This window comes from Strongylocentrotus purpuratus, unplaced genomic scaffold, assembly GCF_000002235.5.
Source record: "Strongylocentrotus purpuratus isolate Spur 01 unplaced genomic scaffold, Spur_5.0 spur5_scaffold_6, whole genome shotgun sequence".
Lineage (NCBI taxonomy): Eukaryota > Metazoa > Echinodermata > Echinoidea > Camarodonta > Strongylocentrotidae > Strongylocentrotus > Strongylocentrotus purpuratus.
This window is the reverse complement of record NW_022145612.1, coordinates 39885842-39910474: the sequence shown is the minus strand read 5'-3', so window position 1 is coordinate 39910474 and position 24633 is coordinate 39885842. Positions and strand designations below refer to the sequence as shown.

Genomic DNA, 24633 nt, shown 5'->3' with positions numbered 1-24633 from the left:
ATCAAGATGAATGCTGGATACAGCTTCATGAAAGTTATGTATCATTCTGCATTTAGACACCGCCAGTAGGCCTACATTCTATGGAACGAAGGTGTTTGATTTTTCTCAAGAGGCAAATAAAATTTATTTGTTAAGCACCTCCATCACTTTGGCAGTGATTGTTCTGAAATATGCACTAAGTGGGACATCTCCATGTGTAAAAGATCTTTAGATATTAGGGGACTTTTGTACCGTGTGCTATCTATGAACAGGTCTATTGTATTTATGCCAGAAATTTATAAATACCCCAAAATCTCAACATTTCCCTCTTCATGAGAATTCCTGTCCATTTTCCTGTCTTTGTTCCTGTCTTTGAAGTACAAGTCCACTCCAAAAATAATTAATTTTCAATAGAAGCAGAACAATATTGGACAAACCAATCAAAAAAAGTTTGAGCAAAATTGGATAACTAATAAGAAAATTAAATTTTTTTGAAAAAGTATGTAAAGCTATGGAACAATGAAAATCACTACACAAATTGCCAATTTGGTTATCAGTTTGTGACGTCATGTAATATAGTTTAATCCCATTAATTTCCCTTTTTATCCCCCAAAACTTGATTTCCCCATACCTTTGCCCAGGTTATATGATTTGTATCATATTGAGTCACGGTGCTTGACATTTCACAAAACCCCCGGCCCCCCCACTCAGTGTTATTTAGGGTACGCATATGCTCGTTCCCTCTTTTTGAAAGCACCCCCTATCTGAGGACTGCCAACTTTTCCGAACCCCCCTTTTGCGGGCTTTTTGCGGGCTTTTCCTGCCTTGGAGACCCCCCTAAATTCGGAAAAATGCTAGATTTACCCCCATAAATTCTGAATAATTTCTCAGGAGTCCAAAGAGATGAGAGAAAAAAAGAAAAAACACCCCCTTTTTAAAGAAATCCCGGGTGAAAAGTCAAATACACCCCTTTTTTTACAATTCTCGGGCCGGACTTTGTCGCACGAAAAGTACCCCTTTACCGGACATTTTGGCAACACGCATGCGGTCATTCCGACCTCGGAGTGGGGGGGCCGGGACAAAACCTCTTATGAACTTTGAAGAATTGATACTATTTTCTGAATATCGATTCATAATTATTGATTTTTATATAAATAGTTTATCAAAAATTCACATTTGTCATGATTTAACTGGAAAAAATTTACTCTATATTAGTGCATCCACACAAAAACTTATATCAATCTAACTTGGCCGGATGCTGGTGTGAAAAAATAAGATTCTTAGGGGGGACATGGAAATTTATATTATCAATATAAAGAAAATAATTAGTGGATAGTGAGGACATGACGTCACAGACTGATGAGTGAGTCCCCAATTTGTCTTGTGCTTTTCATTGTTCCATGGTTTTACATACTTTTTCAAAATTCATAGCTTTCCTTATTATAGTTACCCTATTTTGCTCAATTTTTTTGTTATTGGTTTGTCTGATTTTTCTGTTTCTATTTAAGGTAGGCTAAGTTATTTTTGGAGTGGACTTATCCTTTATTCCTCAATCATCTCCATTTTTGAATCCCCCTCTCTTTCTCCCTCCCCCCCCCCCCCCCCCCCCCATTCAATCAAACCTATAATAACTGCCGTCTGGAGAGCAGGCTAACTGTCTTTAATAAAAAAAAAAACGATGCGTCTGAACACAAAACTATACTTTGGCGTTTGGATCAAAATTACTGAGAGTACTGACCACGTTTTACAGTCCAGAAATCATGTCTTCAAACGTTAATCCTCCAAAAGTATGCTTAGAAACAAGGTATGGCATGTATAATGATTTTTGTCCAGATTTCGAGAGGAATGAAATCAAGCTTCAAAAGATTTTGATGATTTTAAAACGAGAATTATAATTCCAGCCCCAGACGTTTATTTTAATGTTGGTGAAAACTGAAAACGTGTGTTTTAGTACTGTTAGTGTTACGCCTTACTGTGTCTGTGTACTGTGTTGTTGTTGTTTTGTTTTATCTTTTTCTGTGTGTGAGCCACTCGTAGTCGTAGTCATGGTAAATTGGTCATTTACAAAATGAATATTTACGCCAAATTCAAGTTGGGTCTAATTGCACTGGTCTAACTTAGACCTAGGCCTAACAATTTTTAATGGAAGCAGAAAAGAGAAGGGGAAAAAAAAATTGGCGCTTGTTCAGAAACGTATCCAAAATTTGGCCTGTAACTCCGGCGTGGAGATACCCTAGATATACTATTACTAAAACATACCCAAGGCAAAATGAAGTAAATATTCATTAAATTTCCAAATAAAGATCACGAGTTAAAATTCGTTATGTTTTAGGCTTGAGTCGGTACGGTCGATCACACCGGGACCCGACCGTTGCCGTCGGGTCCCGGTTTCGTTTTTTGAGAACCGGCGCTCCGAAAAAAATAATGAAATATGTAAGAAATTGCAGTTTTGCACACCACTAAAATCAATCCACCCTAAAACTTAAGTATTTAATTGTTACCAATCGTATTCTAGCTCATCCAGAATCAATCCGAACTGCTGATAGAAATATGGGTTGCAAAGCAGTTCGCCTCATGGGGTTGTTGTTGCCAGCTAGCTGCTAGCTAGCTATTGTACTGGCCGAGTCTCTCGGCAGAATTAATAAATCAGGTTGAAAGAAACATTAATGTTTGAATAATAAAACGACTTTCTAAAAAGTACTTCTTTACAACATACCGATCGAATAATTTTTAAAAGACAAAATATATATTTTTTCTTTGATTTTGAACACCGCATGCTTCTTTTAAAAGCTGAAAATGACTTGGTAATCACAAGAAGTTTCGATACGGATAGCTGTTGCAATGCAAGTTCAGACTAGTCTCGGAAAAATGCGCAGTGCTCCTTGTTAGCTATAATGCGTGCCAGAACGAACCCAAACAAAGACGTGATCGTAACGAGAAAAAAAATCATTAAAAACTACGAGAGCACAATTGGAAAGACAACTACTCAAAATTATCGTAAGCAGATACATAACTTGGAGGAAGAATACAATAGTTGTCCAAGAAAAGCCACATAAATAGTGATATTTAATGAGTTACTATAGGTACAATCATTATCGGAAGGGCCTGCTGCATTATATCTAAACGTGTTTAAATTGAACACGAGGCAAATACCGCCCTCTACGGTAAAAAGCAGTATAACAAAGGATTTGAGTATTTGCAGCAGGCCCCTTGCGATAAAAATGTACCCAGTTACTCCTCGATTATCACAATTTCTGTGGCATTTCTTGGGCGATTATTGAATTCTTTGTCCAAGTTATGTATCTGATTATGGTAATTTTGAGCAGTATATCTTTCCAATTGTGCTCTCGTAGTTTTTAATGATTTTTTTCTCGTTACGATCACGTCTTTGTTTGGGTTCGTTCTGGCACGCATTACAGATAACGAGGAGCACTGCGCATTTTTCCGAGACTAGTCTGAACTTGCCTTGCAACAGCTATTCGTATCGAAACTTCTTGTGATTACCAAGTAATTTTCAGCTTTTAAAAAAAAGCATGCGATGTTTAAAAAAAAGAGATAAATATTAATTTTTGTCTTTAAAATATTATATGATCGGTATATTGTACAGAAGAATTTTTTAGAAAGCCGTTTTATTATTCTAACATTCATATTTTTTGACCAGATTTAATCAACCTGCATAAATCAAAATGGCGGCTCGATTGTAGTCTTTATATTTTTGCTCGAGTTTTTTTACTTTTAGAGGCACGATAATGGCACTAAACATCGCCAATCATGGATGAATATAATGTCAAATGGAAGAATATACCAATCTGTGCCGAGGTATGCATGTGTTGATTTATTTGACTGATAAAAATGTCACTTTTAAGGGACATACTGATGATATGCGCTTTTTATAGAGGCAAGTGACAAATCCTGCGAGCTGATTTCGGGACACCGGGTCCCGACCGGTGCAAGGCCGTCGGGACCCGGTTTATGAAAATCCCGACATGACTCAGGCCTATTATGTTTATTACCTGTTTCGTGTCAATTTTCTTGTTATTTTTGGAGTATTTTTTTGGATAAACGTTGAAATTAGTATACACTTTTTCACAGGTTTCACGGCAAACCGCTGCACGATACAAGTGCATACCGATGCAGGCGAGCGTGTGCCTGTGTAAAGTTATCTACCATAATATTACCGTAATTCATACGTTCACGGGCCCAATTGTTGAGCAGCCAATCATCAAAAAAAGGCCATCATAAGCCTCAGTTTGTGTTCTGAAAATGATATGTGGGGAAGACAAAACATACTTTCAAAAAATCAGAAAACACTTCAATTTAAAAAAACAAAGTGTTGAGACTGCCAAATCATGCACACTATGGATTAAGAATATAATATGACAAAGTTCACAATAAAATATGCAAAAATTTGGACTCATCGAGGTGAAAATTCAGACAAAATTTTAGCTTTCTAGCGGTAGTCACAACCAAAATCGCAGTCGTAAGAAGCTGCAAGTATGTGGGAAATAGGTACGCACGTAAGTTTGCCAAATAACCACATCACTTAAAAAAAAAACATAATATCAATCCACCCTTGCCAAAACCAATGCAGCCAGCTCACAGCCTAAAATTGAGGACACCTTACGTATATTAAACCAAGTACGTCCACAAGCGCGCCCTCTAGTGTTGAATGACGAAAACTAATATTGGGTGTCTGAATCGTGCACTCGGTTTTGTGTGCTAAAATCCTTCCCATAGAGATTGCACATATCCCTATTCCCTATGCAGTCTACGTGCATTGCGCGCTCATGCAAAATTGGTCAATGTTTTTATTACCAAATAGAGTTTCAAACCTTTACGGCTCGTGGTCCTGAAGGTGGTACTCAATTAATGAGGTGTCATATGAAAGAGCAGGTTTTTCTCCATATACCCCAAAGGGGCTCGACTCGGAACTCTAAATATATCTTGATCAAAACAGCGATTTAAACTTTATTTTCATCGTAGCTCCAAGATTTGCCACCTTCATGAATTGAGCCCCCGAGGCTTAAGTTGGGCCAGCTGTAATGAATATATTCATGTGCTTAGTTTTTCGCTAGCCCCAAGGGATCACAAGCAGTTACATTTGAAAGTACCCTTCCCCCATCTTTTTAATCAGCTAAATTTGCGCGACTCTGCTCAGCCCAAATCCATGGTGCCAGCGTGTAAAATCTGCACATGCATATGTATTTCATGCTGCAGTCACATTGTCTGTAGTCTTGTTATACCCGATTAACCCCAATTTAGTCAGGCCACAGGAAAGACACGTAGTCTCGTCAGTCTACACTTCCTTTAAATGAATGTTTATGTATGAGCATAGATCTACATGTACTACACTCTAGGTACTTCAGATATTATCTCAATAACTGTACACTATTTTTTTGTTAATTCACACACTTACAGTATGGGAAAGATTTCTGTGGAACTGTACTGGAATCAAGCTCCGAAGACTTGCCAAAACTTTGCAGAGCTAGCAAGAAGAGGATATTACAATGGTGTCAAGTTTCATAGGATCATCAAGGATTTCATGGTACAAGGAGGAGATCCCACAGGAACAGGTATTATTCAGAAACATGAAAGTCATTGTCATAAAACTATGTACTATGCAATACATGGAAATGGTAATTGTATAGCTGTGAATACATTTCATTTGAAATTCAGTCAGTCATGTGTATACAAGAGGATAGGGAATAGTTGTATAAAAGTGATAAATCAGTTGTGAGATTTCTCATTTTTGTTATGATCATGCTAAGGGAAAATAACATAGTGGCATTGTTTATTCTTATTTACTACACAGCTGTTGAGAATTACTTGTGGACAGTTTCCCTGACCATGGGACTGTATAATACTCATCATCTCAATATGCAGTGGGGAAAAATTACACCATTGTTTCAAGACTGATGAAATACTGTATGCTTTCTTTTTAATTGAATAAATTATACACATATCCTTCAATCCTTCTTATATAGTTTAATCTAGATTAGAACTTGTTAATATTGGGATGTTCTTGTGTTTGGCGTTGGCAGTTGCTTTACATTGGTGATGCAAGAAAACTCATGTACAGAAAAGGAATCTGTAGATCCCCAAATGTTTAGGGAATGGTTCCTTTATCCTTATGTTAGCTAACCCCTGGAGGTTTGATGTTAGATCATCTGTTCCTTCAACGAATGCCGAGTTTGCAATTTAAAAAGCTATTACACAATTAATGTTATGGAATAACTTGCCATTTGAAGTCAGGAAATCACCATCTGTGATTATCTTTGAATCAAAACTGAAAACACATCTTTTTAATTAACTGTAAATCTAAGCATATCAGGAGCTCTTGTAGTGCAGTAGAATATATACTTAATGTTGGATAGTTTCTGCGCTCTATAAATGTATTATTATTATTATTATTATTATTATTAATGTTTTGCTATCTTCCAGGGCGTGGCGGAAACTCCATCTGGGGGAAGCAGTTTGAGGATGAGATCACAACAGACCTGAAACACACGGGGGCTGGAGTCCTGTCCATGGCAAACAGTGGACCCAATTCCAATGGAAGCCAGTTCTTTCTCTCCCTGGCCCCCACCCAGTGGCTAGATGGCAAGCACACCATATTTGGACGAGTGAGCGACGGAATCAGCGTCCTGAAGCGTCTAGGCATGGTCCAGACCGATATGGATGACAGACCTAGAGTGGACATTGCTATAGTGAAGGCATACCCAGAAGCATGATGAACACTTATTTCATAATAGACAATTGTTTCGAGGATATACTCCATATGCTCGAGTGTGAACCGAGGGAGAGAAGTTGAGATTTATTCATGTGCTCAAGATGATGGTTTCAACTGGTCATTTGGAATGGAAGGATCAATGCTGTGTTGCATCTGGATGAAGTGTTGTCCGTCACATCAATCTAGAGCTTAAAATGGTATACCTCCATTTGATAGGTTGAGGGCTTTCATTCCGATTTGACGGCAGGGTTACTAGAACCATTGGTCTGTCCTGGATAAGTCCTATATCAATCCTAGTTCAGAACCTCAGGTCCAATGTATTCTGGAATTACTTCAAAAAATCTGTCCTACCAGTATTTTATTAAAATTTAGAACCAATCAGTCTTGAAATCATTGATTTGTACGAAAAAATCTTGTCAAAAAATAATGTTAGCATGTGAATAAACATGAGAAAGACGTTTTGTCAAGAAACCACCAGTATTCTTATTTTGCTGTTTTAATAGCATTTCATTTGAGAATATAGTTGTGAATATTTGGGAAATTTCAAGTTTTAAGACTCAATGTCAGTGAAATAAATAAGTTTTTTCCAGCGTCTAAAAAGGAAGAGAAATACATGAATAAGGAGAGTGGTTCCTTCACTATTAATTTAGAAAAACATCATTGACATCAAGAAGTGCCAGTTTCCAGGCATTTGCCTGATTTTTGTTCATGCACTGTTATTTTTCTGTTTTGGGCATATTTCCCCCTACCCTCATTGTGTAATATGTATGGGCCTTTCTACATTTATAATCGAGTAGGCTCTTTTAAGCTACTTTTTCATCCCTGCCGATTAAGGCTTACCGGTAAGTGAGGGGAAGCACAGCATACCCAATCAGGAATATGTAGATATATTGGAGAATTCAAGATCTCTAATTATATAACCAGAATCTTTAATGAATTAACAACCGTTTTTGTGGAATGAATTTTTGGCTTGATGGTGTTGTGATTCAATATTTCTGTGAATCTGGACCATGCGAGAAATATACAAAATTTGCTGGTTTCACAGTATATTAAAAACAGTGTGATTACGTAGTAGTTACCTCGATATAATCAGTACATTTTTACTTCTTTAGTTTTAATGTTTCATTAGGCAAATATAAAGTGATAAAGAAGGCAGCTGACAAGTGTGAATAAATGTAATTTCCTAAAATTTCTTCTAATAAATGGTCTTTACACATTTCCAATTTTTGATCAAAGATATTTCAATGTAAAGTCACTTTCTGAATCTGACCATTCAGGAATTCAAAATCTGGAAAAGTTGTAGAAATTAAAAACTCCCATTTACAATGATTTTTAATCATTCTTGTTTTTTTAGTACTCTTCTTTGTACAATCGTGCATGTATACTTTGAACTGTACAGTACAAAGGAAACTTATTAGAACGAGGAGAGGACCATGGAAATTATCTGTTTATAACAGGTGTCTTGTTAAATAAGGGATTTAAAAATGAAGTTGAGCTGGTTCCATCAAAATGATCTCATATTGTCGAGTACCATAATTATATCAGAGCTCTTTTTACTGATTTTCAAATTTCCACTGCATCCTTGTCTTTATTTCTCCACCTTTTGTAATAAATGAAGAATGTAAATAATTTTGATGTCAATTTGTCTCGACTCTTCTGGAAAAACACAGTTAAAGAAGAGCAGAAATTGGATGGAGAGTGCTGTATCTGTTCAAGTGAAATGTGTGAGTGGAGAGAGCAGAGGAAAGAGAGAAAAGAAAAGAAAAAGATGGAAAGAGGCATTTAACAAAGTCAGAGAACAAATGTTGGTCTTTCATTTAAGTGTAAATTATCTCTGTTTGCCCCCCCCCCCCCCCCACCCCCCCCCCACACACACACACACCTTCTCTCTCTCTCTCTCTATCTCATTTTCTACCACTTCACCTCCTGTCTCAGACTTTTCTTTTTTTGGTGGGGGAGGGCTATTTATAATCATGTTTTCTATTCATTTTCTGTTTCTCCCCCTCCCCCTTCTCTCTCTCTCTCTCTCTCTCTCTCTTTTCCTCTCCTAGACACCACATGTCATTTCGGCATGACAATAGACCTCTCCCTTTCTAAAATAATATAATGTTGTCACCCAAAGCATTTTTATTTCACCCAATCTTTACACCATATACATATACAGAAAACGTTGAATGATTGCAGTGACATTATTATACATTTATTATACATAAATAACCTACGCCTCAATCAAAGATTTTGTCATTAATTACACATTTTTATTTTCAATACATTCATTCTTCTTTACTTGCGGATTACAGTGAGATTATGATCACCTAAAAAACCAGTAGTATAGTGAATTTTTGCTACTCAACTCCATTTATGTCTGGTTGTCATCATCAAATATGTGTATACTATACATGAGTATATCAGTGGTTATCCAGCATAGGCTGGAGCTGGCTTAAAGGGATCCAGTAACCTTGTCTCAGATTCCGAAACAAAATCCTTTATTTAGCTCGTGCTGCAATGATAATTATAAACCTTTAGATCAGTCAGGAACCCCATGATTTCTACAAGCCGATCACCTGTCTGATTATCAAGATATTTATGATTGGAAATTGGCAAAACCAAATTTTGCATTTTCCTAACAGTTTGCAGAACACTACAGTCTATTGGGGAATTAGAGTATGGTAAAACCGGAAACTCAAAGATTTTTTCTTTTTGAGGCACTTCTTGATCGTTTTGAAGCGCAATTTTTTTTAGGGCTTTAATACTACGCCATATCACAGACACTGATAACATGTAGGGTCGTGCACCTCAGATTTAACATTGTTAAACAATGCCTTTACGGCCCCCTACCCCTCCCCCTTTTAGGAGGAGCCATCAAATGCTGTATCTCAACTTCAGCCAGTTTCTGTGTCGTACATATGTATTTTAATAATACATGTAGCAACAATTGCCAGGTACCCATTTGCAACCGAGTGGGGAGCCATTGCAAAAGTGGATTAATGTCGTGACAAAAGACTGTTAGTGTAGGGCTGGGATTTGAACCATCAAAGGGAGTCAAGTGCAGGAACTACATGTACTGCACCTTTACACAAATACAAGAAATTCTAGAGCATTTCAAAATGTATAGCCTAATTTGGAGTAAATATCAATAATTCAACATTTCCTCTCCAAGCTGTACAAAGACTGCCAATGGTACTAGCTGTAGGTGTCTCATCGATCAGCAAGTTCTCAGCCACGCAAAATAATGCTTGTGATCACTACCAGAGTGATCACATAATATGGCCTAAACCGATCTACAAAGACTATTAAGAACAATTATAATATCAAAGACTATAGTTCAAACCTCCCTAAAAAGTAGCACAGTCATAGAGTCTCAAATATACATTTATGACTGTTTACGCTTTCAAATAAAAACATGAATCTTTGATGCATCCACGTCTTAAGTTCGATATTCTCATCCTGTAGATCCCGATGTCAACTTGCAGAGTCCACCAACATTGTTGATATAGGCCAAAGAGATCTCCTGTAGTTGCTATTTAGCAACAGTAAATTCTTGTCCAAAAATTGGAAATCATTTGACTTGTCAGGAGAGATCACTCGATGCCATTTTGCAAATCACAGCATCTTCTAGAGAACCTACTGAAAGCTCTGCTTTACTGATAGAGTATTTCTACAATAATGAGAAGAAAAATTAGAAACATTGTGACAGTGAGATGTTATGCTTGCAAAGTCTCTTTAAAGAAATTTCATTCAAACTTAATCAAATTAAAAATATACTTGGTTATTTCTGCTACTTTACATCTTAAAATTCTGAACAAAATCTTAATATGAATAGAGTATCAATACAAATTCAATGTTTTGGAACATTCCCCCCACCCCCCCCCCCCCAAAAAAAAAAATCACTACCACCGATGTGTCAGTAGATCCCATCGCAAACATGTGACTTAATTATGATTTTTGTATTTTATGTAGGCAACTTGGATAATTTTGCTGTTGTGTCAATATCAATGAGAAAAGAAAAGAAATACTATAAGTACATGTACATTGCAATACCTTCTTGATCATGATTTCATCTGTATGTGTAGAGAGTTGAGCTAGAGGAACACAGACCCCTTCAATCTTTGCAGCAATGCACTTCAGCTTGGTTTGATCAGGATCATCTAAAACAATCACTACCACCGATGTGTCAGTAGATCCCATGGCAAACACCTTAAAGGATTCACTGATCTGTAAACAATGGAGAGATTGAGTTGCTTGTTTCAGTTTGAGTTAATTTGCATTTACCATTGGTAAATTGCCAACATTAAAGGTCTGTATAGTTTACAAGCAATGGAGCAATGAAAATACTATTTTATGGATGCATATATTTAGTCATCCCTTTCAAGGGCATTATTTAACAACGACAACACAATTGATGGGGCCTATGGGTATCGAGCGATTTGAGCCCCCTCAACTCCTAAGGCCCCCAGAAATGAAGGGAAAAAAAGCCACAAATGTTTTCTTCTGTAAATGGATCATAAAGGATATAAATCTCCTATGGTATGTGCTCACATTATATTAATCAAAAAAAGATTTCACTATATTTTTTTTTTACCCTGTACTCAATTTTATTATACCGGGGTAGGTTGATAAAAAGGTCCTTTATGATTGGTTCCAGCAGTCCCTGGGGGGGGGGGGGGGGGGGGGGGGGGGGTTCAATGCCCCTCTCTCCCCCAAAATATATTATTGAATATGAAATTAGCATTATGCAGAAAATACCAGCAAGAGCCTTCCAACCTCCCCCATTCCCCCCCCCCCCCCAAAAAAAAAAAGAAGAAGAAGAAGAAATCATTCATCTAGAAATGCTCCTGAATTACAGTACAACTTACATTAGTGGATGGAGACAGACTGTAGATGATTTCGGAATTAACCGTCCTGGTTATTGCATGGCCTGTGGCATGGACATGGAGTGCCTTGTTCACTGCTACCATTATCTGGAATGGGCTCACCAACTAGGGAAGAAAGTATAATACATTATCAATGAAAGAAACCCGCAGAATGGATCGCAATACATCAAATTTTCACAGCATTATTTTTCTGGTCCGAAGTTAGACACTGGCTTTATAAAGTATCATTTAACATCTCTCCTCCCCCCATCCCAACACACCCAAACTGATTTATTATTCATTTTCCAACTCTATGGCCCAAATTCACAAAGGAGGTTTTTGTGCGTCATCTGACGCGTTTTTACAATAAAAACGCGTCAAAACGTGTCATATGAAACCTAGTTTGTCGACAAACCTCCTTTGTGAATTCGGGCCATAGTGTCATGACCATTCAAACTAGCTCATAAGTTGTTTGTTTTTGTTTTTTGTTGTTGATTTTCTATGTTTCTTTGGACCCTTTCCTATTAAAAAGGCAGTATAGTATTACACTAATGTTGAGTAATGACAGATGAACTGAAATTCATTTTTGCAACATTGTCTTTCTCACACTGCTTGCAGTCTTTAGGCTGCATAAAGCCCTTTGAGTTTGAAGATGATGAAGAAGAAGAAGAAGTAGAAAGAAAAAAAGATGGAGAAGAAGAAGAATAAGAAGAAGAAGAGGAAGAAGAGGAAGAAGAAGAAGAAGAAGAAGAAGAAGAAGAAGAAGAAGAAGAAGAAGAAGAAGAAGAAGAGGGAAGAGAAGAAGAAGAGGAAGAAGAAGAGGAAGAAGAAGAAGAAGAAGAAGAAGAAGAGGGAAGAGAAGAAGAAGAGGAAGAAGAAGAGGAAGAAGAAGAAGAAGAAGCGGAGGAAGAAGAAGAAGAGGAAGAAGAAGAAGCGGAGGAAGAAGAAGAGGAGAAAGAAGAAGAGGAGAAAGAAGAAGAGGAGAAAGAAGAAGAGGAAAAAGAAGAAGAGGAAGAAGAAGAAGAAGAAGAAGAAGAAGAGGAAGAAGAAGAGGAAGAAGAAGAAGCTAGAGGAGAAGCAGAAGAATCAAAGCAGGAGGATGAGAAGGAGGAGGAGATGAAGAAGACTAAGAATTAGGAGGAAAATAAAAAGAAGAGGAAGAAGAAGAGAATTACTAATCACCATTTTTGGAGACAGCATCACAGCATCAAGCTCTTTGTTGATCAACATTGCCTTCAGGTCAGTGACATTCATCACATCTTCAAACAATGCAATTGTTCCTGATGTCTCTGGAAACAGCTCCAGTTGAAAGGTAAGCGAAGGAAGGGATACATCCTCAGCGGCCGTCATCATTCAAATTATACCGCAGCGACCTGGTAAAGTAAAAGAATAATTATTCACACCAAAAATCTGATCAGCTGTATGTCGTGCTATACCACATGCATATAAATTAAATACTGTCACTGTCAGGTAAATCCTTGTTGAATACAATTATACCGGTACACAATAATATAAACTACCCATCAAGCCACTGCAATATCCGATCAGTAAACTACCAAATCTTTTTTGTGAAAAAATTTCAACAAGAACTAGGTCTATATATCATCTAGTTTGGAATTATTAATGCTCCCATGGCTATACTATACTTCGATCTGCATTATTGCGTAAAGTTTCAATTTCCTTGATTTTATTGTCCACAGACAAATAATTAATACAAAATGTTGTTTTCCATTGGTGTAATTAACATATGCATCTAAATGTTCAATAATGGGTTGAGAGCTAGAATTACATGTACAGATGTAGACAATGTCGCGTCTATTCTCTTTCCAGACTTTTTTCTACTTTGGGAAGAATCTGGAAAATTACCTAGGTTATAACTAAATTCTGCTTTCAGGTCGATCGTTCATTCACGCCAAGCCGCGCCACCACTCACTGCACCGCAAGTCAGAACGTCAACATAAATTTGTACTTTTGTGTACAAACCGCGTTCGTACACACGTGGTACACAAAGATCCTAGAGTAAAAAATGGCGACTCATCTGACAAAGTTAGTCCGCATCGCCGGTGGTTTCACTGGTTTAAATTCAAAGATTTTAAACACCAGGCGGTTGCTGGTTCCTGTCTCTCGAAATTTCAGCTCCCCTGCAGATGACCTGAAAGTCAGCTACCTTGATGATGGAGGTAAGTTTAATTATTTTTGATTTCTCTTGACGTGATTTCTCTAGGCTACCCTGGTGACTCTATGTCGCGACTGTACCCGGTACCCGCGGGGCGACCATGGCCCTGCCCTGGCCCTGTAGTTTACCCGTGGATCTTGGTGTGCTGTCGAGGGCCAGGGGGTGTGGGAGTGGGTGTGGTTGTGGGTGTAGTTGTGGGTGGTGCAAGCATGCAATATGCACTGACTTAGACCGAATTATATAAAGGGTGGGAGGGGTTCCTTCTTAACATGGCTGGCTTTGCACCCAAGTCCAGAAAAAGCGTAGAAAGGGTGTCTTTTTTGGCTAAATGTATACGGCGTCATCGACAAATTCCTTTAAAAAGAGTTATTTTTAAAGCACTGATCGCACAAAAACCCCAAGATTACGTAAGATTACATAACCATCAATTTCACATGAATCATAAATACAAGTTTTTGTGTGTTATTTTTAAAACAACAAAAATTATTTCATTTGACCTCGGTCAAAGGCCTAGGTTGTACGAGTTGAACGCATTAGTTACAAATGAATTAGGTATGAATGACACTGCATTCAATTAATTACGATCATTAAATTCAAGTTACAAAAAAAATAACTTTGAAGGCTGAAATTTTTTCTTTTAAACTTGTGTACTGAAGATGTGACGCCTAGGTTTCAAAAGGAGGAGGGGCATGGTCATTTGTGCCTACCCCTACCCCCCCCCCCCCATCCCCACCCCAAGTCCACCACAATCTGTGTGCAGATTGAGAATGACCTGTTCTCTTACATTTTGTTTTGAAGGAATTGTTGTACTTGGAATGAACAGACCTGCAAACAAAAATGCAATCAGCAGAAATCTTTTAAATCTGGTAAGTGTTGATTTTGTTTATTTATATATATGTACATGTATATATATTTGTGTTTGTTTATTTGTTTGTTTTTGTGGAGACCTTTCCTCTGGCAAGGTTAAGTCTTTCTGCTTATATTAGTTGCCATCTTTAACTTTGCTTTAAATCGTTGAGGGGTCGGTCCCCTTTTACTTTCCCTTCTATAGACAAGGTTGTCCTTGAGAGGATCAATGTTGAAAGCTTATTTGTTATGATCACAAGTGTCTATTCATTTATTTCCATGTTTAACATGCTTGCATTATTGTTAAGTGCTCTTTTTATTCATTGATAACAAGAATCACATTTGTATTCATTTTGTTTTTTGTATAGGGCTGAATGCTACATTTCAAAAGCAATTTATATTGTAGGTGTTCCTTGTCAAAGTTTGGGAAGCAGTGAGAAGTGAAATGATCTTTGAATGATCTCGCTTGCAAGATATCACCAGTCAGGGAAAAACATAGAAATGTAACAGGAAAAGTGTAGCAGGTATTTGAATAAATATATTGCAATTATTTTGACCTCTTTTTTTTTTTTCTTCTTCAAAGTTTGAAGATGCAGTTGCCAAAGTCAGGTTTGATAATAATGTGAGAGTACTCATTATAAGGAGTGAGGCCCCTGGAATATTCTGTGCAGGTGAGTTTGATAAAATAGTTATTTATTATTATTATTTATTCATTCATGATAATAATAATAATAATAATAATAATAATAATAGCTTAATAGTCCACTCCAAATTTTATTAAACCGAAAGGGAAATTCTTTTTGCCCAATTGATCGTGAGCCCGGCAGCCACTGAGCAGCGCCAGATCGACATTGCTCTATCCCTTATTGTTGAGCGCCAAACAAGGTAGCAGCAACTCTCATCTTTTAACGTCTTTTGGTATGACGCGGCCGGGGTTCGAACCCACGACCTCCCGGTTGTGAGGCGGACGCTCTACTGACTGAGCCAACACTCCGGTGTTAATTTATTATTATTATTTGTTGTTGTTGCTGTTGTTTTTGTTTGTTTGTTTGGGGGGGGGGGTAGAAGTTGAATAATTATTATAAATTAAAAAGTTGGAATTCAAAGAAAAAAAGTTAGTAACCCATAACCTGGTTACCTGGGTAGGGTGGGGGGGGGGATCTCATTTGATATTGGCACTTAAACTTAATTATTAAAGTCTTTGAATTTTTCTCAAACCTTTCTGAGAAATCGAGTACATGATGTAGTTTTGTATAGACATTGTTCAGACTTCGGTACATTTACTCCAATAAATGCAATATTTGATGTAATTAATGTACTCAATTTAAATGTGGAAAACCGCCATATTTCATGTGGGAGAGAGCACCATACACGTACCTGCCAACAATTTTGTTTTCCAAAGTTCTTCCAAAAGGCAGTAATATGCATATATTAATAGTGTGTATTTGTGTAACTTTATCTAATTGATTTTAAGAAGTTGTAAGATGAACAGGATCTCTAACCATCATGCCACTCTTCAAACAGATATGTGCGGAATTCATGTGAATGTACTTCTGCTCACTTGGAGCAGAGAGCAGTAGCCTGACAAAAGGGTGAAAAAACACCCAAAGAGCTAAAACGAAAGGAAAGGGAAACAAAACAGAAAAAAAAAGGATGAACAGATAAAATTCATGAAAATATTGTGAGAATATCTCTTTTACAATATTAAAAAAAGGGAGAGAGAGAGAGCTCCCATAACCAAAGATGTATGGTCACAACTTGACATGCCCCTTTAATTGCTGCCACTCTGACCAGGTGCTGATTTGAAGGAGCGTGTCACGATGGCTGAAGATGAGGTGGGTCCGGCCGTCAGTCGCGGGAGGCAGCTCATCCTTGATCTTGGTAGCCTTCCCTGCCCCACCATTGTAGCACTGGATGGGGTCGCTGTTGGGGGTGGCATGGAGATGGCGCTCAGTTGTGACATTAGAGTTGCTTGTAAGTGTCCCCATGACAACGCATTTAGTCATTTGTTATTTTTAAGTCACTAAACCATTACAACTATTTATCCCATCACCTTCTTTTTTTTAGGAGCCGATTTGAAGGAGAGAATACAGATGACCCAGGAGGAAGTTGGGCCTTTTGTTGCCAAATTACGGCAGGCAATCCTTTCCTTTGGGGACCTTCCAATGCCAACCATAGTGGCCCTGGATGGCGTTGCCGTGGGCGGTGGCCTAGAGATGGCCCTGTCATGTGACCTTAGGGTTGCTGGTGAGGTGGATTATAACAAATATTAATCCCTTGCTTTACTTCAAATTTTTGTTGACTGTTGCCTGCTTTCCTATCAACTAGAGTTTTCATCTTAATCCCCCCTTGTTTTTCCTGTTCCTGCATATGGGCTTGGTTGATGCATTACTTTTTCATTTTCTTCTTTTTTAAATTTTGTGCTGTTAGCTTTGCCTTTGTTTTTCTGTTCATCTTGCTTTCAAAAATCCACCCAATATGCTTTGCCATTTATTGAATTAGTAACTGTTACATGCAGTTAATGACATAAAGTCAGTGTTAATCACACGATCATGATGTAGAATTAAAAGTTGAAATGATCGACTTTCAGGTTTGCATGTGCTCCATTGGGAATAGGTCAAAGGTATTTTGAGTTGTACTCCCACTGTATGATCTCATAATGATCCCTTTCTTATCATGCTGAACTTCTGACTATTAGTCTGTGCCCTGGACTAAGATACTCTATCTTTCATTCATTAATGATTGATATCTGTTTTGGTTAATACTGTCGTTTGTAAAATCAAGACTTGACAGTTTTAAAAAGAGGTACATAGACTTTGGTAACCGTTCAATGTTCATAATCTTTCACTTGCTTACTCATTAATTATTGAAACATGATCATGCATTTTGTATCAATCAGAAAAAAGATTAATCATCTTTGCCGTGGATAAGATGATGTTTGTATGATAAATGTACTATATATATATACATATATATGTAAACAATTCAAGGCAGTCTATATTCTTTCCTTATCATAAATTAGCTAATATGCTTGATGCTTTTTGAATGGAAAATGGAAGATGGCACACAAATTTCAAATACATGTATGTATCCTTTATATGAATACCGGTATATAAAAAATAATAAACTTTGGAAGTTTGGGACCGTGTATGTCAAGGCTAGGTCTTCTATTTTTAGGTCCATTATTTTACAATACTTACATGAATACTCGTTAAAGTTAATAAAAAAAGCTAATATTATAGAGCTCCTTTAAAAAACAAACTGAGAGAAAAAGGAAGAAAAAATAAAAATAAATGAAAAAGAATAGTAAACTCAATGAAAGTACACATTTATTGAAAACGTTAGTGAAATCCTTACACCATCTCCTATTTACAATTAGTTTATGACACTTGAAGCACTTTATGATTTGATAGGACCCACCAACACAGCCTATCCCGAATACTAGAATGAAGTGCACAAGATAAATAAGCGGAAATTGTCATTTTGTTAAAATGAAATTTATTCTAGTAACTGTTGTTTTTCTTGATTTTAATCTTTTTCAGCTTCGTCTGCTAAGATGGGTCTAGTCGAAGCCAAACTTGCCATCATCCCAGGTGGAGGTAGGTTTGTTAAACTGTAGATGGGATAAAAGAAAAACGGCCCTTCCCATCCTCTCGAAGCTATGCCACTGTATGCCCTATTAAAAGCATGCCATTTCAGACATCTGGAGATTTTGACACACTTCACTACTCTATATGCCTCTAAGTAATTGAATCATCACTGAAACAGTGCATTTTTGCAGTTTGTGAAAGATTCTTGATGTGAAAATGGCAAGTGTTAACATTTCGTAAAAGATTCATGTCATAAAAGTTGCAGGTTTTACAGTACAGTGGAGACTCGTAACAGGGACATTTGGACCATGAAAATTACATTGTTGTATCAAGTATCTTGTGAGGGTAACTTTTTTTGGAAAGAATATAAAGAGCTTGGACCAGCTTCATTACCTTGTTATAGCAAGTAGAGGTGTTGTGGTCCAGTGGATAAGTCTCTGGACTGTTAACCACAAGGTACTGGTTCAAATCCCTGTCACAATATTAACTTTCTTTGGCAGGACATTTTATCTACATTTGCCACAATCCACCCGGGTGAAGCTCGGTTAAAAATTTCCAAAGCCCTTTGGAAGTGCACAGGAACATTATATCATAATGTTTTATCCGCTATACAGGAATGGATTATTGTCATTATTAAGTATTTTAGCACTTTGCAAGTTTCTGCTGTTCCTCCCATCTTGAACCCAGGTGGAACTCAGAGGTTACCCCGGCTAGTGGGCCCATCCATTGCCAAGGAACTCATGTTCACTGGGAGGGTTCTAGACGGAGAGGAGGCAGCACGCATCGGACTGGTCAACCACTGCGTTGAGCAAGACGATAGCCAGGAAGCCGCGTACAAGCGAGCCTTGGAGCTTGCTAGAGAGATTGCAACTCAGGTTAGTGTTTAGTGGATGAGTGTGCGTAATAGGGTTTTTACAGATGTGCATCAACCAGATGTGATTATTAATGCCTGGGACCGACCTTTGACATCACCATCAGAAAGACGTGCTGATAAGAGTCAGTTTTTAGGTGAAGACAGAGAGCTGACCATACCGTAGGCATTATTGCTAGACCAACTCGTATCTCCCAGCTCACATCCCTCAGAAATAATGGGACATTAGTCTCAGTACCAGGCTGTAGTTGGCCAAGTCCAATCTGTTGTGCCATGTATGTTATCACCCACATCTAAGATTTTTATGCCTCCGTTACGAAGTAGCCGGAGGCATTATGTTTTCGGGTTGTCCGTCCGTCCGTCTGTACGTACGTCTGTACGTACGTACGTCTGTACGTACGTACGTCCCGTTCTCGTGATCGCGTTATCTGAAGAACCGATTGATGGATTCCTGCCAAACTTTGGTCATGTATGTATCTTGCAGAGCCGATGAACTGATTAGATTTTGGGGTTACGATGTCAAAGGTCAAAGGTCACAGGGCTCATTATGTATGCAAAAACAGCTCGTGATCGCGTTATCTGAAGAACCGATTGATGGATTCCTGCCAAACTTTGGTCATGTATGTATCTTGCAGAGTCAAAGAACTGATTAGATTTTGGGGTCATGAGGTTAAAGGTCAAAGGTCACAGGGCTCATTATGTATGCAAAAACAGCTCGTGATCGCGTTATCTCAAGAACCGAGTAATGGATTGCTGCCAAACTTAGGTCATGTATGTTACTTGCAGAACCGATGAAGTGATTAGATTTTGGGGTCACGAGGTCAAAGGTCAAAGGCTACAGCGCACATTATGTATGTAAAAACAGCTCGTGATTGCGTTATCTCAAGAACCGATTGATGGATTGCTGCTAAACTTAGGTCATGTATGTTACTTGCAGAGCAGATGAACTGATTAGATTTTGGGGTCATGAGGTCAAAGGTCAAAGGCCACAACGCACATTATGTATGCAAAAACAGCTCGTGATCGCGTTCTCAAGAACCGATTGATGGATTCCTGCCAAAATTAGGTCATGTATGTTACTTGCAGAGCCAATGAACTGAGTAGATTTTTGGTTCATAAGATCAAAGGTCAAAGGTCATGGGCTCATTATGTATGCAAAAATAGCTTGTGAACACATTCTCATTAGAACTGACAGATGGATTACTATTTAACTCAGGACATCTTGCAGAGCCAATGAACTGAGTAGATTTTAGGGTCATGAGGTCAAAGATCAAAGGGTCATATATGTATATGAGAAATTGCTTGTAATCACGATATTCTGAGAACCTGTTAATGGATTACAATTGAACTTGAATTCGAAAAATGTCTTCTGTTTTGGTTTGTAAAATTGCTCTATGACGGAGGCATCATTTTCGACTGCGCGCAGTCGAATTCCATCTAGTTTTATATATCGTGTGATTTTATTGGTTGCTTAGCCTTTCTTCAGCACGGTTCAGACCAAATATGAAGTAGAATGAAAAATTCTTTTGTAATTCCATAATAGATATACCGACTGGCTGTTTTTCTAGGCTCAAGGGGACGTTGCATTCTGCCACGTGCCTCAGGGCCCGAGAGCCAGTATAGAAACAGCCAGGCCTCCAATATCAAAGCAGTCGATATATCTTTTATATACCGAATTGACTCAAAAATCTACCAAGAATTTTTACCTTATCCTTTTCTTGAGTAAAGATTGGTTAAAACATCACAGAAAATCTGAGACACTGTCTGTTAATCTTTCGCGGGAAAGATGACTGAATATTACAATCATTTGGGAATCGCAGACAAAAAGCACTGTTTGGTATTTGCGCTTGCACATAGTAAGTTTTAACACGTAAACCAATGGGGTTCTCATCAAAATTTAGCTATTTTCCCGGTACCCTGAATCTTTGGGAATCTCACTCATGAACTATTAACCCCTACTGGCATTGTTCATTTCTTTATGATGGCTAAAACCATGACTCCAATTTCGACCAATCAGATGGCTAGATTTCTAAAGAGAGGTATATAAAAATAGAATAAACTAGTTTCCCCCATCACCCCTAACAAATTCTTTCTTTCTAGGGTTTTACTTTAATGAGTGCAAGGCAAACATTTTCAGTTTGTCTCTGTTGTAAAGCTATGTTTTCATATTTTCAACAACAACAAAAAATGGTTATACAAATAAATAAGAGAATATAACTTGTTTTGTCTGTCCAGGGTCCCATTGCTCTGAGAATGGTCAAGAAAGCAGTAGACAAGGGTGTAGAGGTAAGTAATGGCTTCATTATTCAAGGTAGTTTTGGATGTTTTAAAGGTAACTAACAACACTTTTGCGATATATTTAGATTTTGGATCATGTAAATGCAAAATATTTTTGTTATATATTTTGTTTAATTAATTAAGGATTAGAAAGCATCATGATATACATTGTACATACAGGTACATCTTAATAATTTGTATATATATGCCTCCACCTTGGAAGGCATTATGTTTTCGGGTTGTCCGTCCGTCGGTCCATCTGTTGCTCTTTTACCATATGAATATCTTGTTACTGTGGTAACTTGAAAAGCATGAAAGCAATTCGAACCAAACTTAGATGAAGTATCTATGAGCATGCAGGAATGAAGTAATAAGACTTTGTGTGTGAGAGGTCAAAGGTCACAGAGTCTTTAAAAGTGTTAACAAGTATCAGAAAATATTTTGTTACATACTGCGAAAACTTGAAAAGCAATTCAAACCAAACTTGGCTCTTGTATGTATGAGCATACATGGATGAACTAATTAGATATTGGTGTAAAGGGTAAAAAATTCAAAATTTACAGGGTCTTAAAAGTGTACTTTCCAAAAATACCTCATTATGTTCTGTGATAACTTAGCTAACATTGAACCAGTGTTAGATCAGACTTGGCTCAAGCATCTTCTAGCAAGAACAGATAAATGAAAAGAGTTTGGGTACATGAGGTCAGATGTAAAAGTTCACAGGATCATTCATCAATGAACATACATATACACGGAGGCGTTGCATTCCTTGTGTTGTATCTTATCTCTTCATTGCTTGTACTCTACAGGTGGATTTGGCATCTGGACTTGCATTTGAAGAGGCATACTATGCTCAGGTAATAATGAAATCATCTTGCAACATTTTTGGAGTTCTATAATCACTTTCAATATTTTCCAAATAAAAAAATATTCCTTTCACATCTAATTTCTTGTAAAAAAAGTTATTTAAAAGTTGTAATTGCAATTTGTAGGCAGTTCTTGGAAGGACTTTTTGGCTGAGAATTTGATTATTTTTTGTTGATTGAAATCTTGCCTTCATAAATTGTTGGTATGTGTAGCCAAAACTATTGAAAATTTCCCTGAAAATGGCATGTATAATAATGGTATGTATGAATTTTAGGGAGTACAGAGCTTAAGTTTCCTTAGCCATTATTTGTAGTACACTTTACATTGATAACATAAACAAATATGGTACCAAACTTTTGTGACCATATGCAGACTACCAGTCTGGAAAGCTATTTACTTTGTTTCCTCTGAGCAGATTGGTGTCCACACATTCGGATTTCATAGCAACTACCTGAATAGGTAGACTTGTCTATGAAAGACTAGCACAAACAATTGTTTTAGATCCAGTTGTTGCTTCACAAAAAACTGGGGTAGTAATCTGTTAGCTGCTTTTAGTGGTTTATTTGTCATTGAAAAGTGCTACATCAATAGACCTTTTTCAAAATGTCTTCAGTGACAAGCTATTACATTCACCTGTTATATATCATTGTATCTCAATAGTCAGAATTAAAATTGCAAACATTAGTTGTTGCTAGGTTGGACAATTTTTTGGCTTCCCCACGTAACAACAGATGATGTATGAAATTTGTATTTTATTTCAATACAATTATTGGTAACAAGTGATTGAAAGTATTCATAATGGAGAACTTCAAAAGACGTATGCATTAAATTTTATTACATTACAAAATCAGTCTGGGGTATGATTTGATGATATGATTTGTTTTCATTGTAAAATTCCTTGCTGTGAAAAACATCAATGATCACAAATAATGGGCTATCAAATGTTTATTACAGCTGATGTTACCTTGGTAATTTGTACATATAGTTTGCATAATTTGCCATTGTAACTCTTGCAGGTGATTCCAACCAAAGATCGTATGGAAGGCTTGATGGCATTCAAGGAGAAGAGGAAGCCAAATTTTAAAGGAGAATAATTCATTTGACATGCGAAAGCTACCCCATTGGCATGGCGATTAGCGACGACCAGGGTATCGGTCACAAGAAGAATGATTGATTCTTGCAAACGTCATCTCAATTCTCTGCTCTGGGCCTGTGGCCAGTTTCTAGAAACGGTTGCAAGTCTAAAGTTCATGGACATCTCATAAAAAAACAATTTAAACACCCGTTTCTGTTGGTTGTCCACAAACTTCGACATGTGATGAATTTGAGAAACTGGCTTCTGACAACTATGGATGGATCAGGGTTTTTTTGATAAATATTTATCTAAAGTCAGATGCCATCATATTGCCATTCTGATGAGATCAAAGTATTCAGAATGATTCGTCCGATATCTTGACGCTATTCCATTGTCATGGCGTCGGGGTAGGGGTAATGTAGACTCAAATCAGGATCTGTTTATACATTGGATGTTTTGTCTACTGATATGACTTTTGAACAGAAAATCACATCACATGTATGGAGCAAGGTGATTTTGGAGGATACCTAAGAAATTATGTACAGGTTGAGGGAATAATTCTCATCCCATTTTGATTTTGTGATTTGCTTCAAGAAGCAAACGATGGATCATGTGTGCTACTTGATTAATTATATTTCATTGTGATCATCATGCATTCTAGTATGTCATTCAAATTGTGGTCTTGACATGGTTTAGATTGCCAAACACCCACGAAATACTTGAAGTTCTGATTGATTTACTGATCACCCACTATAAGATATATGTCAAAATTATATTAGATTATGGTACCGTAGTTTCATACATAATTCATGGGAGATTGTTTTTAAAAAAATCGTGATCCAATGTTATGACTTTGTATACAATGTACCTGTTTAGTGGTAATGATATGTTTTGAAATTGTCCATGAAACCTCAGACAATTTAAATCATATATTAGTTATGTTGTATATGAGAAAGGCCATATATAAAGGAATATGGAGAAAAGTAATTATTATGGAGTACATGTATTCAGTATATAATAAAATACGTCCTTTGTAATGGCAATACTGAACTTTGTTTGACTATTTTCAATAAAGAAACTGAATAAATATTATATTATAATCAAAGAGTGCAGTTCAGTTATACTTGAATACTACTCCTGTACCCAAGTATTTCAATGAGTATAAAATGTGTTACCCCATTGCATAAATAAGCACAAAATAGTGTTTGAAAAATATAAGCAAACAAAACAAAGAAAAAAATATCAATATTGCATTCAGAGTATGGGAGTGAGTGTGAGAAAAAGAGTGAAAGAAAATTAGAGATAGAGGGAGAGAGAGAGAGAGAGAGGAAGAGAGAGAGTGTGTATGCGTGTGTGTGCGTGTGTGTGT

At 37.2% G+C, this 24633-nt stretch overlaps 3 protein-coding genes across 4 annotated transcripts; 2 read left to right on the top strand and 1 right to left on the bottom strand.

Annotated features, from left to right (window-relative positions):
* Positions 1 to 1655: 1655 nt before the first annotated feature.
* On the top strand, positions 1656 to 8277 carry LOC575873 (peptidyl-prolyl cis-trans isomerase-like 1). The gene is made up of 3 exons (XM_775020.5): positions 1656 to 1783; positions 5398 to 5552; positions 6421 to 8277. The coding sequence occupies exons 1-3, from the start codon at positions 1740 to 1742 to the stop codon at positions 6708 to 6710; spliced, it is 489 nt and encodes a 162-aa protein (XP_780113.2). The 5' UTR covers positions 1656 to 1739; the 3' UTR covers positions 6711 to 8277.
* Positions 8278 to 10245: 1968 nt separating this feature from the next.
* Positions 10246 to 12979, bottom strand: LOC577441 (EKC/KEOPS complex subunit TPRKB). The gene is made up of 4 exons (XM_030999901.1): positions 12745 to 12979; positions 11566 to 11688; positions 10751 to 10924; positions 10246 to 10367 (listed from the first exon to the last, which is right to left on the bottom strand). The coding sequence occupies exons 1-4, from the start codon at positions 12913 to 12915 to the stop codon at positions 10281 to 10283; spliced, it is 555 nt and encodes a 184-aa protein (XP_030855761.1). The 5' UTR covers positions 12916 to 12979; the 3' UTR covers positions 10246 to 10280.
* Positions 12980 to 13468: 489 nt separating this feature from the next.
* Positions 13469 to 23671, top strand: LOC577505 (methylglutaconyl-CoA hydratase, mitochondrial). Of its 2 annotated transcripts, none has more exons than XM_777728.5 (9): positions 13469 to 13742; positions 14537 to 14604; positions 15168 to 15255; positions 16652 to 16831; positions 18127 to 18183; positions 18862 to 19049; positions 21281 to 21331; positions 22132 to 22179; positions 23206 to 23671. In XM_777728.5, the coding sequence occupies exons 1-9, from the start codon at positions 13589 to 13591 to the stop codon at positions 23281 to 23283; spliced, it is 912 nt and encodes a 303-aa protein (XP_782821.1). In that variant the 5' UTR covers positions 13469 to 13588; the 3' UTR covers positions 23284 to 23671. The 2 variants fall into 2 exon arrangements, with proteins under 2 accessions (XP_782821.1, XP_003723843.1); XM_003723795.3 differs by lacking the exon at positions 16652 to 16831 and adding an exon at positions 16379 to 16558 and having other exon boundaries at positions 13471 to 13742.
* Positions 23672 to 24633: the final 962 nt, after the last annotated feature.